This window comes from Oryza sativa, chromosome 1, assembly GCF_034140825.1.
Source record: "Oryza sativa Japonica Group chromosome 1, ASM3414082v1".
NCBI lineage: Eukaryota > Viridiplantae > Streptophyta > Magnoliopsida > Poales > Poaceae > Oryza > Oryza sativa.
In genome coordinates, this window is record NC_089035.1 from 33,798,892 (window position 1) to 33,815,746 (window position 16,855).

The 16,855-nt window shown below is 43.4% G+C and overlaps 4 protein-coding genes and 1 long non-coding RNA gene across 6 annotated transcripts; 2 read left to right on the top strand and 3 right to left on the bottom strand.

The window, feature by feature from the left end:
- Window positions 1–996: 996 nt before the first annotated feature.
- Window positions 997–2,576, top strand: LOC136352837 (uncharacterized). Its single transcript, XR_010736176.1, has 2 exons — window positions 997–1,116; window positions 2,446–2,576. It is a non-coding gene; the product is annotated as an uncharacterized lncRNA (long non-coding RNA).
- Window positions 2,174–4,893, bottom strand: LOC4327056 (uncharacterized). Of its 2 annotated transcripts, XM_015777225.3 has the most exons (5): window positions 4,476–4,893; window positions 4,155–4,363; window positions 3,268–3,375; window positions 2,838–2,947; window positions 2,174–2,741 (listed from the first exon to the last, which is right to left on the bottom strand). In XM_015777225.3, the coding sequence occupies exons 1-5, from the start codon at window positions 4,858–4,860 to the stop codon at window positions 2,315–2,317; spliced, it is 1,239 nt and encodes a 412-aa protein (XP_015632711.1). In that variant the 5' UTR covers window positions 4,861–4,893; the 3' UTR covers window positions 2,174–2,314. The 2 variants fall into 2 exon arrangements, with proteins under 2 accessions (XP_015632711.1, XP_015632702.1); XM_015777216.3 differs by having other exon boundaries at window positions 2,174–2,947.
- Window positions 4,894–5,557: 664 nt separating this feature from the next.
- On the bottom strand, window positions 5,558–8,667 carry LOC4327057 (universal stress protein PHOS32). Its single transcript, XM_015766571.3, has 2 exons — window positions 7,658–8,667; window positions 5,558–5,866 (listed from the first exon to the last, which is right to left on the bottom strand). Exons 1-2 carry the CDS (start codon window positions 8,436–8,438, stop codon window positions 5,859–5,861), a joined length of 789 nt encoding a protein of 262 aa, XP_015622057.1. The 5' UTR covers window positions 8,439–8,667; the 3' UTR covers window positions 5,558–5,858.
- Window positions 8,668–12,142: 3,475 nt separating this feature from the next.
- Window positions 12,143–14,585, top strand: LOC4327058 (frataxin, mitochondrial). The gene is made up of 5 exons (XM_015770204.3): window positions 12,143–12,473; window positions 12,911–12,983; window positions 13,100–13,147; window positions 13,249–13,343; window positions 14,268–14,585. Exons 1-5 carry the CDS (start codon window positions 12,223–12,225, stop codon window positions 14,395–14,397), a joined length of 597 nt encoding a protein of 198 aa, XP_015625690.1. The 5' UTR covers window positions 12,143–12,222; the 3' UTR covers window positions 14,398–14,585.
- Window positions 14,586–14,664: 79 nt separating this feature from the next.
- On the bottom strand, window positions 14,665–15,218 carry LOC4327059 (calcium-binding protein PBP1). The gene has a single exon (XM_015770217.3). The coding sequence runs from the start codon at window positions 15,123–15,125 to the stop codon at window positions 14,790–14,792; it is 336 nt and encodes a 111-aa protein (XP_015625703.1). The 5' UTR covers window positions 15,126–15,218; the 3' UTR covers window positions 14,665–14,789.
- Between the last annotated feature and the right edge of the window lie 1,637 nt (window positions 15,219–16,855).

Sequence of the window (16,855 nt, forward strand, 5' to 3'; positions counted from 1 at the left end):
ACGTGAGGGGCGCCGACGCGCGTCGTCTCCTAATTACGTTGCTGACAGGTGGGCCCAACGGAATGACGCCGTGGGGTCGCTGGTCGGTTTGGTCCCGAGACCTTCGGACCGGCTGCCGCTTCCACCTGTTGTGTGTGTGTGTGGGCGAGGGTTCTTGGCTCGGTCGACACGTCACAGCCCTCGGCGCGGACGCGCGGTCGCTGTCTCCGCGGTGGATTAGTTCCGGACTCGGACTCGATCACCTGGTGGATTTGGTTGGTTTTTCGATTCGTTTTCTTCTCGGCGAAGCCAACGTACCCCGTCCCGCGGAGACAGCGACCCGGCCGCGCAAGGTCGGCTCCGGACACTCGTTTTTCTCTCTTCTCGGCTGAGAATTTCGCGTGATACGGCCGCCGCGCGTTTCGCGTGTTTCTTGCAAGCGCGCGGCGTGGTGGGTGCGTGAGTGCGTCGTTGATCCGTCGGGGCAGCCGGGGCCGGCCGGGTGATCAAACCGACGTTCCAGTGTCACAGTGTGACAGGGTCCAGTCCACTGTTCTGGATGAGAATAAGAATCTTAGCAGACCTTTGCTGGTAGTTCCGCGTAAAATACTGACCTATTGTCCCAAAGTCAGGCAGTTTATTCAGTTAAGACAACTTTTACCCTGTTGCCAAGGAGACAATCGAGAACCAGAGATTACCGTTGTTCCTTTTCCGCACGGGCGAGGTAGTAATTAAGCATTAAGCAACTGTCACCACTAGCCAAGTAGCCGTACTTGGGAGGACAAGGCAAAGCGTGAAAGTTCTGCTTTCCGACGTTGGAATACTATCAGCATTCAGCAGCAGCGCCGGTGGCGGCCCGGCGGCATATATGCCCGGACTGGTTCGTCCAACGCCCTTGCACTTGCATACAAGCAAGTCGAGATTCCAGCTTCCAGATGCGATTTGGAACGCCTCTTTTACACGCTCGTGCGTGCTGACCTGGGGGCTTTTGTTCACTGTCCAAAAACCGGACGTGCATGTTAGCTGAAAGCTGGTGCCGAAAGTTCACACCGACAGCATGGCGCCATTGGCATCGTTTGGTCTGCGGGCGGCAGATCCGCAGATGCCTCATCGACACATCGTCTCTACTCGACGCAGGTATATGCTCGTGGCAGTTGAAGTTCGTATATATGCACGGAATGCGCCGGATTGGCTAATGGCAACCAAGTCTTTGGGAATATCGGTTAAGCTCGAAGAAAAAAATATACTTGTATGTCACACTTTGAACTTTGTTTGCTTTGCTGATATGAGATGCTTGCTGGATTCTGATATTTCTGATATAGGAGAATGTTGTTGGACTTTTTGGCGCTGTAGGTTTCGCGCAGCCTGCTCGTTAATTCCGTGGTCTCGACTGGACCTTGTGGGCTAAGCAACTAGCTGATCCATACCTTGAAATCGCTGATCCGTGTACACTTGTCAAAGTATACAAAATAAGAAAGGGCTTGTTTGGTGTAGTGACCTACCAAAGTATTGCCCTACCAAAGTATTGGTAGTGCCAAAACTTAGATATGTTTTGGCACTACCAATATTTTGGTATGATAGCATTTTAGGTGAATAGATTTGGATTGATACCAATTGGAAGCCAAATTTTATATTATAGTTAAGAAAGTTCTAGAATTATGCCAAATTAATCATGGGCATTATCATTCACTTGGCTTCAAACCAAACCATTACATTCACTATTCAAACTACCAAATAAATTGGTAGGGTACATTTTGGCATCAATCCAAAATAGCCCAAAATGTTTCTGATTCTCTCCGTGTCAAACAGGTAATTGTCTGGCCTACTACAGGTTGAGCTAAGTACAACAGACAAGAGTTAGCTGGTGACAGTAGTTTCGCTTGCCTACTGTAACTCTGTAAGTAAGTGAGACGTGTAAACTGTTTTTTACTCACAGATACTACACTTCCTATCAACCTGTCCTACTGTTTAACAGTCTAGCCACCAGAAGGTCTAGTACTCCCTCCGTTTTAAAATATTTGACACTATTGACTTTTTAGTACGTATTTGACCATTCGTCTTATTTAAAAAATTTAAGTAATTATTTATTCTTTTCATATCATTTGATTCATTATTAAATATACTTTCATGTACATATATAGTTTTACATATTTCACAAATTCTTATTGAATAAGACGAACGGTCAAACATGTGCTAAAAAGTCAACGGTGTCAAATATTTTAAAACGGAGGGAGTAGTTGGTAATCTTTACAGGTGCGAACATAACTTTACTTAGACAATACATAACTCAGGCCACACTGATAGGTTCTTCAGGTTCTACGATCTTAGCACCACATCACTCCTTCCTTTTCATTGTGACTCGGCTTCCATACACGATCCTGATCTTCCTATCTTTCGGAGTCTTTGAACCATTTTGCCTTTTTTTAGGTGTCAAGACTGAGATATCCTTACCCTTGTTCTTCTCAGGTGTCTTGTCAGAATACACATTGTCTGCACAAAGATGACTGAAGTGGTGGCGAGGATTCACGTAACAAAACGATGTGCTGACGATCCCTATGACAGTTGATGGTCGTACTATAAGCATAAAATTCTCTAACTCAGCAAAACAAGCATGCTCTGAGTAAGGCAGACTATAAGAATCCTTCTCAAATAGCTTTGGCGGTGACAGGGGATCGTAGTCCATTTCTATTGCGCCTTCATCTAGCCCTTTGCATCTGATAGACTTGGCTGGTGATTTAACACCAGACTTGGCCTTCCCTTTACTGTTTTTCCAGAGCCAAGGAATACCAGAAGGCATGATTCCTATAGTGGGGCACACCGTGTTCAAAGCATCAAGACTCTCAATAGTAAGGCTGTACCTTGGAACGGCACGGATCCTGGTCAAGCTGGTCTGTGTGGTGAAGATCTCCTGGTTGTCATCAATACCTAGAAGGTGTATTGTCTGAAGGCGCTGGGGCCAGACCCAAATCTGACAGGGAAATTAGATGAAATGATTTCAGCATTCGGATATTCAAGGCACAGTGTTTTAGAAAGCAATTAGATTAGCAATGTTATCATAGATTTCAAAACTAAATTGAATATCAGATTAGATTGGAGCAAAAACTGGTACTTCTATCCAGAAGTCAGAACGCTAGAACCAAAAACAAACATTAATACTGAAGCAAGTTTAAATTAATATATTGAATAATAGAATAGCACTAAAACATATAAGAAAGTCATGACGAATTTCATTATGTAGTAGAATGTAGATTAGTAGAATAAAGATTATCCAATGAAAAGCTGTACCACCTTTGTTTGCAGTGCTCTGGATATATGAAGCAAGAGATCTTCTTTTCCAAGAGTGTCAACACCAATAATAATTTCATGGTCAGGATGTGCCCGAATAATATTAACTATCTGCATCTCAAAACTGAGAATATAAGTACAGAAAATAGAAACACAGCTTGATGGCTACAATTCTATATCAGCAAGAAGAATTCAAACACAAACTTATGCGTAGGCAAGTGTGTTTTCTTCTGGAAGAAATAGCATAAATCCTGCAATTGATTCTATTCACAGAAAGAGAGAGAATACAGTGAAGGATTGTCGCATATAACTTTAGATATCATCTTTTTATTTATGAGATGGCATATTAGTAACCGCGGTAACAGAACCAGACATCCGTCCCATTTTCAGCAAAAGAAAAAAAAGGTGGAATAGCTGAATGCCTGAAATGCTCTAAGTAGCATCAAGTCATCAACAGGCTACAAGAATTTTTTTGTTGTGACAACTGACTGTGAATTGCTTCATGAATCAAGTCATGTGCACAATTCTGATTCTATTGAGGCATAAGCAGCAGCTGAGCTGTAACAGTTTGATGTCTCAGGATGAGAACTGAAAGTTACACAATCATATAGAACAAATGCATGTCAATGCGACTAAGGACTCCACAGTATTCAGTCTCCCCAGTGTTCTAAAGTCACCGCAGAAACTTGAGAGTAAGTGCACATCTCTGATCTCTCAACGTATTTCAGACTTGCAACCTTACACCTTAAAATTGTACTAGTAAAATGTATATATATGTATACCATTTTGCCGAAACGGCCCAGAATACTGACCAAACTAAAACCATCACACTAGAAAGGCAGAAATTGGCACGGCCGCCATACGTTACTGACTGAAGCAGCAAAACTGACCTGCTCAGCGACGATGGGGCGCGGAGGGAAGCTGAGCGACGGGTGGCAGTACGTGTTATCCAGGTAGAGCACGTCCACGGTATCCCCGGCCAGCGCGTCGAGGAGCGCCTTCTTCGCCGCCCGCGCCCTCTTGCACCTCAGCTCCCACCGGAAATCCCCCGTGTACAGCATGCACCCGAGATCGCCGCGGAAGAGGTACATGAGCGAACCTGCAGCGAGACGACAGTGGCACCACACAAAATGAGCAGCGTGATTGGAATGGGGCGATCCAACATTGGGAGGGAATCCGGGTTCGGGAGGGAGGGAGGGTGGGTACTGTACCGGGGCAATGGAGGGCGGGGATGGCGGTGACGACGACGGAGACGGCGCGGCCGGTGGAGGGGGAGGAGAGGGAGAGCGAGGCGGAGGCGCCGGGGGCGAGGGGGCGGAGGAGCGACGCGTCGACGCCCGGGAAGCGGGTGGGGAGGAGGCGCGCCGTGACGGGGGAGCAGTAGAGCGGGCCGTGGCGCCACCCGCCCGCCGCGCCGAGGCCGCGGGTGTGATCCTGGTGGAGGTGCGTCAGGAAGTAGGCCTGGCTGCCGCCGCTGAACTTGTCCACGGACACCAGCCCCTCGTCCATGGCCGGCCCGACGCCCTCCCGCCGTAGCTCTCGTGCCCGGCGGCGGTTGCTGTTTTGGCCTTTCGGAGAAGAGGGAAAGAGAGGCATGTGCGGGAAACGGCGGCGCCAAAGTGAAAAGTTGGCCCTCTACAGGAGATCTCCCCCTAGCCTCTACTCTACAGACCAGTATGATTTGCTCTTTTCCCTTTAGACAGTGTTTAGTTCACACTAAAATTAAATTAAAAGTTTAGTTGAAATTAGAACGATGTGACGAAAAAGTTAAAAATTTGTGTGTGTAGGGCTGTGTTTAGATCCAAAGTTTGGATCCAAACTTCAGTCCTTTTCCATCACATCAACCTGTCATACATACCCAACTTTTCAGTCACATCATCTTCAATTTCAATCAAAATCCAAACTTTGCACTGAACTAAACACAGCCTAGGAAAATTTTGATGTGATAGAAAAGTTAGAAGTTGTGATAGAAAAGTTAGAAGTTTGAAAAAAACTTTAGAACTAAACAAGGCCTTAGAGTCGACTCACAGCTCACAAAGTCTGGATAAATCCATCATAGTAGCAAAGTAGTTTGAACATTATACAAAGGAGTATATACACTAAAACATATGTTCCATGTTTCGAGCAGCTAAACGTATTCAGGATTTCAGGTTCCAGATATCCAATCAACAGGGTTTTCCGTTATCACGTATCCAATACTACAAAAAAACAGGCTGAATAGAGCAGCTGAAATACCGTATAAAACAGAAAACTTCGGCAAGAACACAAGACGCGCCACATTATGAAGCCTGGATTTGGTATGAAACAACATGGATTCGTGACCAACGAAAACATCCCATACACAGCTCCTTTCTCCACCACCCACGGGGATACTGGACTGTATCAGTTTACAAAGTAAACCAACAAACTCCCCTGATCTAAAGAGTCCAATACTTCACGCAAAATGAAAAGCAGCTTGCTGGTCAAGCCAGTTTATGATATCCAGTAGATACAGAAGCAACAGGCCAACAGCTAAACAGTAGTTGCATTGTTCAAATACACAGATCGCCTCGGGCAAGCCTCTCACGTTTTCCTTGCGCTCCAGATGCATTACCTCAGTTTTCTGCAGTGAATCGAAACAGAGGAATCAATTCCAGTAGCATTGTATGTTAATTTGTCCAACACAAAAGTAGACAGCAGGTGGCATACATTATCGCATATAAGTAAGAGTTCAAAACAAACATGAGCATTCAACAGACAAGGAAGCTACTGAAAATATGTGTGCCAGATAGGTGCATTAGCTATACAAGTGTGTCGAACGAAGAACTGAAATAGAAAGAGATTAGGACAACAAGATAACTTGATTGGTTCAAGTAAATTGACGTTTACAAGGACCAAGCACTATGTGAATGTCAGACAACCCCCAGTGACTCGGTAAGATGCCAGAACTAAGAAGCCGCCCATTACCCACTTGTAGCACAACCATAAGTACTAAGCACACAACCTACAGTTTGACGAATATGGGAAATGTCCCTGCATATGGCCTTTATGCTATATATTTCCACCACTCCCTGCAGCTATTGTCACATGTTGGTCCATTTGTCAGCCCAAAATGACAAGTAAACAAAACTAGCATCTATCATTACTCATGAACAGCAATTGTCACAAACTGTGGTCATGAACTAAATAGGTTGCTAGCCCCATGTTCATTTATTCCATCAACCAGTCAACCACATGCAAATTAGAATACCAGAAGATGTAAGTTATGAAATGAACCATCCGTAACTAGGCTGATATAAGGTCATTGGAAATGAAGTAATGAACTAGAGTGTTACAAATCAATAATCTGTGGATAATGATGAGTGGCATGAATCAACTGAATGATTACATACTTCGTGAAAATTGTTAGGCAATGCAACTAAGGGAAAGTAACAACATGATTATGTGGATGAAAATAGCTGATGATCTCAGGGCAATAACAGAAGCAAGGATCCTATTCCTGATCAGGCGGGCCAAACATGTCATAAGACAAAAAGAGGAATTAAACTGATAGTTAACAAAAAAACAACTCAAATTAATATGGCAAGAAATTCATTTGTAAGGAGAGTTAAGGATTGGGGCAGAAATGCAGAACAGATGGCAAGATATTTTCACAGGAGAAAATGTATGTCTAAGTTTCCAAAGCATGCCATGATTCTAACTATATATTGCAGTAAAAGAAACCTTTGTAACAGTAACATAAACCACCCTTGATTGAAGAAGGCCTGCCATCCAGCCATGCAGGCAACAACAAAATAAATTTCTACTTTAAAAGGAGTCAAAACTGTGGCAGATTAGACCTTCGGAAAGAGAGTAAGAGACTATTCTAGTCATGTAGCCTTGCATTGCTTTAGCGAAATTGCAAAGTTTGACTAACTTTTACATTGCAGTTGAACATGTTCTACAATGCAAATTCCCCTAATCCCCTTGATATGCGAACTTATTTGAACTTACCACTACTAATTTCTACGGTGTTCGGCTTGCCAAGTGTTCACCGCAACAAAGGAATCAACATTATAGTTCCACACAGAGGTACAGCATCCTTACCGTGTCTTCCAATAATTAACAAAAGCTTATTAAAAAAACTACAGTGGCTAGTCAAAATAAGATCAAACCATGCAGTGAAAAAGACTAGGGCATCAAACTCATCACCTTTACAATCTTATATGAAAGAACACAGGTTGATACGCTTAGTAAACATAGCTTCTTAGTTTTTACTGAGTACTAACTGTTATGACATTTATGGTTCTAATATTTTGTTCCGTTCCAAACATGTCTATAGTAAATCATTTCAATGAACAACTCATGGTAATAAACCGATAAATCAGCAAATACAGTTAATAGCGATTGAATTGAGCAATGTAAAAGGGCAAACCTTTCTGCACATCAGGTGCATCATGATACACAGGTTCATCCTCAGGCACAGTGTGCAGCTCATCTGTTGGCCCTGCTGCCTCCCCGTCGGCACCTGCAGCATCATCGGGGTAACGAACAACCACAACCGGGCAGACACAGTGATGCACGCAATAATCACTAACACTCCCAAGCCTCCCCTTCCCGCCCTTCCGCGAGGCACCGAAGCCGCGGCTTCCCATGATCATAGCGGACAAGCCAAGTCGCTCGGCCTCGAGGCAGAGGCGCTCCTTCATGTCGTGGTCCTTGACGACGTGGATCTTAAAGGGGATCTGCGCGTCGACCAGCGGCTGCGCCAGGTCCTCCGCCTTGGTGGACGTGAAGGCGTCGAAGTCCTCCTCCCGCTTCTTCTGCAGCTCCTCCGCGGATGCCGCGGGTGCGACCTCCCCGTCGGCGTCGTCGGAGACGGAGACGGGGATGGAGCCCCAGTCGGCGCCGTAGAGCACGGAGGTGGGCCGCACGTGGAGGAGCACGACGGCGTCCCCGGGGCGGAGGTAGTTCTGCACGGCCCACCGGACGGCGTACGCGGACTCGTCGGAGAGGTCGACGGCGATGGCGATGCGCCGGTGCGGGGAGGCGTTGGTGCCCGCGAGCGAGGAGAAGAAGTACCGCGGCGAGGTGGGGTGGATCGCCGCCGCCGACGCCGCCTGCGCCGCCGCGAGCCGCACCGGCGGCAGCGTCGGCGAGGACGCCGACACGTCGCCGCCGCCGCCCGCCGACGGGGAGGAGGGGTTGGCCGCCATGGGGATGAACTCCTTTTCCCCTCTTCCTCGTTTGGGAATTTCTCGGCGAGGCGAGATGTTGGCCGGTTTGATCCGAGACGGTGGTGGTGAAACGGAAGAGGCGAGGCGACTAGGCGAGGCGAGACAAGGGGAGTGTGACACCGGAGCAAGCGGCAACCGTGCTGTGATGTTGTGGGTGGGGGATTGAACCGAATGACTTGTTGTATACGTTGCTCCTGCTTCTCTGCCTGATCCCTCTCTGATGATGGTGTGTGTCCCTTTTGTTTCGCTTTTCTTAATCCTCTCTAGGGCTTCTGATAGCCCTCCATCTGTCCGTCCTTTGCCCGTTTGCTTCTTGGCCTAAACCACCGAAAAGGTGGGTCCGTTTTGCTGGACGCCTGGAATACTCTTCAACTCGATTGGAACAGCAGGCTCCGTGTATGTGTAACTATGGCTGTGTTTAGATCTAAAGTTTAGATTCAAAGTATAGATTTAAACTTCAGTCATTTTTCATCACATCAACCTGTCATATACACACAACTTTTTAGTCACATCATCTTTAATTTTAACCAAAATATAAATTTTACGCTGAACTAAACACAGTATATCACAACAGGTTTATGTAGTTCTGTTGCCACAGGTCATTTGGTCAAAAGGTCAATGATCTATCGTCGGTGAGTAAATGTCGTGCCTTGCATCATGGTCGGACTATGAGGAGACGAGATGACTTCTTCCCCGGCCTCTATCTGAGATCTCGTCGCCGACGGTTCAGACCGCGAGCATTACGCCTAACTGAACGGGATTGTTGCAGGTTACGGCATTGGGTTGGTGGCTGCTGCTTGCAGTAATGCGTAGCCGCGTCTTCCTTGTTGATTCCAAGCAACTCCTCCTTGTCCTTGGAAGTTTCAAAAGGATATTCTCAGAAGGATGCTCCTCGCACGCGAACCAAACTTTACGTGGTGTTTGGATCCAGGACTTAACTTTAGTCCCTGTCTTTATACACTAATTTAAAGTATTAAATATAGACTACTTATAAAACTAATTATATAAATGAAAGCTAATTCACAAGATAATTTTTTTAAGCCTTATTAATCCATAATTAGAGAATGTTTACTGTAGCATCACATAGGCTAATCATGGATTAGTTAGGCTTAATAGATTCGTCTCGCGAATTAGTCCAAGATTATGGATGGGTTTTATTAATAGTCTACGTTTAATATTTATAATTAATATCCAAACATCCGATGTGATAGCGACTTAAAAGTTTTAGTCCCATCTAAACAGGGCCACAGGCCTGCTGCTAATGGCAGCCTGTTCGAGTAGAGTATTAGGTTGTGTTTAGTTCACACTGAAGTTTGGAAGTTTGGTTGAAATTGGTACGATGTGATAGAAAAGTTATGCGAATGAAAGGTTCGATGCTATGGAAAGTCGGTAGTTTGGAAAAAAAACTTTAGAAGTAAACAAGGGCTTAATAGTTTAGTCAGGAAACGTGACAATGGATTCTAGAACATGATTGTTGCTTAATCAAAGGGGCAGCATGATTGTTGATGGTTCCTTGTGCTATCTTATTGAGGGGCAAAAACAGTTGAGGAACCGACTACGAGTAGTATATTGTTCGGTCTGGATTCCTGGGGCATAGGAACCCACAGAAAGATTGGTGTGTTTCAGCATTCCCTTTGGTGATCAGAATCTTCTCACGCTTGACATACCGCAAGCATAGTTATGAGAAATTTACTCTAGAGTCCATTTCCGTAATAGTATGCTATACAGCTTCAAATTCACTTGATCTTATTGCTCCAAAGATGTTTTGATGCCAGAATGACATCATACTCAGATTAGCCCATCTGTCTCCCAAAATCCCAAATCACCAATTGGCACTTGGCATATTTTTTGTTTTTAGATAATGGCTTTTTGCCTATGGCCTACTAGTTAACCACTTGCAGCATCTATCTGTTCAATAAACTGGCTAGAATCTGCTCGGTTTTGTGCTCGAGCAGATGTTCTCTTGACTCTTGCACTTTGAAAATGTTCTCGTTTCACAAATGGCATGCGCGCGTATGATTCGATCTCGAGTACCCCAGTGGATGTTTCTTGTTGCATTGCTGGGCCACTGCTCGCTTTACGCTTTGGCTTTTGCTGGCTTTGCATATAACTCTATGCTGTGCACCTTTCAATTGAGCCCTTTTCTCGAAGAGAACAAAATCCGTTTAGATACATCCTATGGTACTTCCCTCGTCTCTACAGTCAAAATCTGGCAGGCCACTTGTTCCTTTCATCAAAGGTCAGAAAAATGAGAAAGGTTAGCGCCTCGTGGAAAGTTGGTCTAAAAACTTAAAGGACATTTGTGGGTAAGTTGACCAAAAGAATTGTAGGCTTTTTAAAAGGAAAATGTTTATTTTCCGTCACTTTGTTCTGGACTCGTCATTTTTGACATCAAACATGATCATAAGAACTTTTTCTCTACAAATTTAGTTAAATTTGAAACAGTTTAACTTTGACTAAAAATAAAATGACTTATAATCTGAAACGAATGGAGTATCTAACATTGCATTCCATCACCGCAATCCCCCATGTATGCACCACGTCATTAGAGCCGCCCTTGGTAGTTTATGAAAAAAAGAACCCTCATAGAGTGTGGGGGAGTATATTTTTTTTTACAAATCTGTAAATTAAGTGCCTGTTCACTTTGATGCCAAAAAAAAAACCTTATCAAATTTTGGCATCACTAAAATTTTGGCATAGTTGCCAGAATTTTGGCAGGATTTCTTATATAGTTGCCAAAATTTGGCAGCAAACTAAATGTAGCCACTTTTTTTTTACAACTTTACCAAAATTTGGTAAGGTTGAAAATGACATCAAAGTGAACAGGCCCGAAAATTATATCACTGTAAATTAAAAAAGAAAAGGTAAAAATAAAAAAATTCTTCGGAAAAAAAGGAAATTTTCTACCCTACCTATGGGCCTTCGGCCCAATTAGGACCCAAATTAATCTTTGCCTTCCTGGACTTGTACAGTGTGTAGACCCGAGAATTTTTTTTATTTATACTTTTTTTTATTAAAATATTTACAAAAATAATTTTTTGTTTCGAAAATTTACAAATCTAATTGCCTGCCGCCCTCAAGAAGGGTGATTTTTAAAAATCGCCCTCTCAAAGGGCGGCAAGGGACCTAAATACAAAATTTTTATTTGTGTTCAAACCCTTCCCACCGGTTTTAATTACTTAAAAACTAATAATGCTTATTCGATACTCCAAATGATTTTAAATGGAAAAGTGATAAACTACAAAGTTATAGATCTCATCAAGATCTACAACTTTTATATAAAGTTTATCTCCATCCAATATCGTTTGAAATATAGATCTGAGATTTTTTAAAATGTGTTTTATATTTTGTAACGAATATTTGGATATCTAAAACATCTTAAATGAAAGAGTTACTAACTACAAAGTTGTAGATCTCCTTGAGCTCTACAATTTTGATATAAAGTTTTATTTCATCTGACTTTATATAATATAATTTTAAATTGTAAAATTATAGAGCTAACAAGTTATGCTGGAAAATTTACATTTAGGTCCCTTGCCGTCCTGTGGAAGGGCGATTTTTAAAAACCGCCCTTCCTGAGGGCGGCAGGCGATTAGATTTGTAAATTTTCGAAACAAAAAATTATTTTTGTAAATATTTTAATAAAAAAAAGTATAAATAAAAAAAATCCGTAGACCCGAGACACCCGACCCGACCTCGCCGCATCCTCGACCGGACCGGGTTAACGCATCCTCCTCCCCACTTCGACGGCGCGCCGGCGGCGATGGCGTCGCGGAAGCTCGTCCTCGGCCTCACGGCGGCAAGGCGGTTGAGGTCTCGCGCTCCCGTCCTCGTCTCGTCCTCTCCCTTCCTGGAAGCCTCCACATCGACTTCTGACGCCACCGCCGCCACCGCGACGCGGGGTTCGGGGTTGGGGCCGTGGGGGCTGTTCCTATCTTCGAGGGCCCTCTCGTCGACTCGTCCGGTGTCTCTGTCCGCCGGTGATGCGCCTGGCTCGTCCGCTGCGGACCACAGGTGCGATTTTCCGTTCTTGTGGTATCTAGCTCCCTGTTGCTTGAAGTGTTTGTTCGTTTGTTTAGTTTTTTAAGGATGGTTTGGTGCGTGAAATGGGCGAATTACCAATAACTTTTGTGCAGATTTGATAGAATGGTACCTTTTTTTTTTGTACCGTTGTCTTCAGGAGGCTATTGCTAAACCTAAGATTGATCATAAAACATTATGTCAAAATCGTTGTAATTGTTAGACTAAAGTGGCTGAGCTCAGCAAGATATATGGAGATTCTGAAATGTGGAAATTGGCATAGTTATAGAGCTACTATTATCGAAGTGGTTCAGCACAAAGTTCGATCTTCTTTTGGTGATTAATGCCTAGTTAATTTCCCTTGCAATGTTATTTTTGCATACATATTCTGTCGGGTAGTTGGTTGATTGTCGGTTGTGTATATTGGGCAGGTCGATACTACCAGAGGATGAGTATCACAAATTAGCAGATGAGACAATACATGACCTGCTTGAAAAACTTGAGGTAACAGATCCTATATGTCAAAGTCATCCATTTTTTGCACCTAATAGAAGCTTCACTAAAAACATATCACTTAAATCGACATCTTTGGCTAATTTGTCTTTTGGAACTCTTCTTAGGAATATGGTGACTCTCTTCAGATGGATGGCTTTGACATAGACTATGGGGTTAGTCGCAATGAAGTGTCATGTGATTCCTTGCTGCCATATGTGTTACTAATGAACTAGATTACTTAATAATGTTCCCTACTTTTCCATTGACATTGCAGAATCAAGTTCTAACACTAAGGTTAGGAGAGTTGGGGACATATGTTGTAAACAAGCAAGCACCAAACAGACAAATTTGGCTATCTTCACCTGTGAGGTATGGGACTATGATACCATTTAGCATTATCTTATTTAGTCCCTTGATTCAATGCTTCTTTTTTTTTCTCTTTTAAGATATCTGAAAGCGTATTACCATCTTATTTGTCAATTATACATTTTTTCCATTGAAACTCAGTATTATGCTACATATATATGATAATTGTCGAGGATTTTTACGGTACAATATACTGCTAGTATATACTGCAAGTATATATGATCTAACGGTGTAGATTGATTTAATTTTTTATTTAATTAGATTGCAGTATAAAGTTTGAAAGGGTAATTTTGTCTTTTCTTCGTTATTCTATCATCAAATCGTACTATCGTCACGTGCTTTGTCATCAAATGGCGCTCAGGATGCTCCTCCCCTAGTGTACGATAAGATCCAGGACTGGGTACTCTCAATTAGATTCATTTTGAACCAAAAATTACTAAAGTGTTGTTTTATTTTCTATCAAATTCCTAATATGTCCTTTTATATACTGCCAGTATATACTGGTAGTATATTGTACCGTAAAAGTTCTCTAATTGTCAAGTATGGTTTAAGCTAGTTTCAGGATGTATGGACTAATAATTTGGAAGATCCAGTATTTGTAGCTGGCGAACATAAAATTACTTTAGCAGGCTTGGTTGGTATCTTCAAATTTGCTAATTTTCTGTTCATAGTTGAATGAGCCAATTTCAAATGAAACTCTTTTGCACGCATGTTCTTATCCTTAGATTCTGAAATTGCTTCTAAACTACTCAACTTTATTAACAAAATGATAATACATCAAAACGAGTCAATTTTGAACAGAACTTATCAGAACTCAACTTAACTCGATAGCCAGCACTACATAAGAATTCCTGTTTTTTCTCCAATCTGCATTTCTAACACATGTTGATTCTTTTTGCTAAAGAGGCTGTCTACTTTTGTTCGCAGTGGGCCTTCTAGGTTCGATTGGGATGCACCAACAAATTGTTGGATATACAGGCGGACAGGAGCTAATCTTGTTGAACTTCTGGAGAAAGAGATTGGTGAGCTCTGTGGTACCCCAGTAGAACTTTCATAACAATGAAGGGAAAATACCACGGAACTAAGTTGGATGGTGCATATGACAAATGTGTCAATGTATGTTAAATCAGGTGACGCTTGGTATGGTTAGTTCTTTTGATGGAACCAAAATTTTGTTGTACTAGACACGTCCGATCACTGCTTGGAAGTTGGAATAAATACCTGTCCTCAATAACCAGCACACAATATATACCTTAGTTCTGAATAAGCCGTTGTGGGTGTAGTGATTTGCATGTCAAAATGTGAATACTGGGAGTAGCATGAGTTGTCAGGCTGTTATGCTTCGTTAGGGGAAATAAAATGCATAATCACACTATCGACAAATCCTCAAAACGCTCACTGTATTATAATGTTGCATTCCACTAGCTAACAAGCACCGATCAGATTATGTCAACACTGGAACGCCCTATGCGACTCATCCTGCATCAGCTCGGGGCTGAGTCTGACCATGAGGACGCAGAACTCCATCTGGTCCAGCGCGCCGTCCCCGTCGAGGTCCCCTTCCCTCATCATCTCCGACAGCTCGTCGTCCCGGAGCTCGCCGAGCCCTAGCATCGCCGCGTTCCTCTTCAGGCTCCGGAAGGTGATCTTGCCGGCGCCGGGGTCCATGAGCAGCTCGAACCCCTTGCAGAGCTCCTCGATCAGCCCCTCCACGCCCAGCTTCCTCGCCATCGACGGCAGGAAGTCCTCGAACTGCACGCCGGTGCCCTTGTCGGCGGCGCCCATGGCGATGCCGTACGACGGACTAGATTGAGCAACGGAGATCACAGAAAACGGCAGCTCAACCGGGTGCTTGGATTGGATGGAACAGTGGTCGCTGGAGAACGGAGAGAACTATGGATGGTTAAATAGGGGTGGCGATGGAAGAAGAGGAGGGAGTCCATGTCTATGTCCATGAGCTATGAGGTTCTTGGAAGCAGTCTCGCCATGTATGCCAGCCAAGGTACAGGCAATTGCAGGCGCCTATCTTTTAGGCGGTTGCTGCATCCGGCAGTTCTTGCCTGGTTTCTGCGAAGGAACAGAAGGATTGCAGATTGAATGCATGCTTCAAGGCTTTCTCCAATACCGGTTGCTTGTACAAGTCAGGTTCCCCAGGCTTATTTATTTTCGCAGCATTTACTTTGGAGGTCATAAGGATTAAGAAATGGATTAGAGCGGCGACCGGAATTCAGCTCGTGTATGAACGGAAGCTTACGTCAACGTTGCTGATGAATGAATCTTATGATAGTAAACTAGTAAAGTGAAGTGGTCGATCAGCTGGAGACAGTCGGCCGGCGTCGTTTTCCCTCTTTTTTCTTTATGGTTCATGATCTCTAATCCTGGCCGGTGATGCGTGTGGGGCCAACATGTCAGTCCTCTTGTTGCTCATGTTCACATGATCTCAATCCGCTCGTGTCGCGTTGGTTGACTCTTGGAAGTTGGATCGATTAGCTTATGGCCAGCATGATATGGTTAGTACACTTATCACCTGTCCTAATGGCGTTCCACTTTTCATCACGTGTGACCACGCAGTATGATCATGGAATGGAGATGAAACGGACGATGTTCTTTCGTGGAGATTATAAAGAAGTAGTAAGGCTGTATATAGATGATGATTTCAGTCTTCCAGGATATAACGGCACATTTGAATCTTACTGCTGCACTCAGACATGGTCTCAGAGCTTCAGTCTCGCCCAGGAAATTTCGTACGGGTCAAGGTAGCGTTGCTTAATTGGTTAATTACGGCCGTCTCGTTGCTTGACGTATTCCCGCAGCAGATTAGTGATTTTTTTTCCTTGCAGGAAATGGTAAGACAGACAGATACCCGACGAGGAAAATAAATAGGCTATTTGGGAGAACGAAAGCTATAGCGTGTAGTCGTGTAGACATGTTATACAGCCACTGACTCACCAGTACTATCTCGCAAACGATATGAAGATATCTAGTTGTCACTAATCAGTAATCACTGAGTCGTTACTGCTGCTTTCCGGTTGCTTCTTCCGGAGTACTTCCTCCGTTTTATAACGTAAATCATTCTATCATTTCTCACATTTATATTGATGTTAATGAATCTAGACATATCAATATAAATGTGAGAAATGCTAGAATGACTTACATTGTAAAACGGAGGGAGTAATATTTTGCTTTGTCGAGAGGTAAAAACTTAAATGTCTCTATGATACAAAGAGGTATTTAAGTGCTTTATCCTCGACGAAGCAAAATACTCCATCTTTCAAAAAAATATAACCTGTTTCATTTTTTGGTTTCTTAAAAAATCCAAGTCCTATTTGTAGTCATCATGTGCTAAATTAAATTGTTGATCGGAAACCAAGAAGCTATTCTAGTATTATTGGTTGCATGTTCATTAGTTTTGTCACATAGTGAGTGAGTTAATTGCTTCTTGGTTTTGATGAAAAAGAAATATATCTCAGATTTTTGGAAAGAGGGGTTATTACTAGGCTAGAAAAGGCATCAAT

What these genes read in the sequence shown, in the direction of transcription:
- LOC4327058 (XM_015770204.3), top strand. Translation starts at nt 12,223, where the DNA reads ATGGCGTCGCGGAAGCTCGTCCTCGGCCTCACGGCGGCAAGGCGGTTG. An exon ending in TCGTCCGCTGCGGACCACAG is followed by an intron (nt 12,474 to 12,910) that starts GTGCGATTTTCC and finishes TATATTGGGCAG; the next exon opens with GTCGATACTACCAGAGGATG. An exon ending in GCTTTGACATAGACTATGGG is followed by an intron (nt 13,148 to 13,248) that starts GTTAGTCGCAAT and finishes TTGACATTGCAG; the next exon opens with AATCAAGTTCTAACACTAAG.
- LOC4327057 (XM_015766571.3), bottom strand. Translation starts at nt 8,438, where the DNA reads ATGGCGGCCAACCCCTCCTCCCCGTCGGCGGGCGGCGGCGGCGACGTG.
- LOC4327056 (XM_015777216.3), bottom strand. Translation starts at nt 4,860, where the DNA reads ATGCCTCTCTTTCCCTCTTCTCCGAAAGGCCAAAACAGCAACCGCCGC. An exon ending in CCCCGCCCTCCATTGCCCCG is followed by an intron (nt 4,364 to 4,475) that starts GTACAGTACCCA and finishes GTCTCGCTGCAG; the next exon opens with GTTCGCTCATGTACCTCTTC. An exon ending in CCAGAGCACTGCAAACAAAG is followed by an intron (nt 2,948 to 3,267) that starts GTGGTACAGCTT and finishes TTTCCCTGTCAG; the next exon opens with ATTTGGGTCTGGCCCCAGCG.
- LOC4327059 (XM_015770217.3), bottom strand. Translation starts at nt 15,125, where the DNA reads ATGGGCGCCGCCGACAAGGGCACCGGCGTGCAGTTCGAGGACTTCCTG.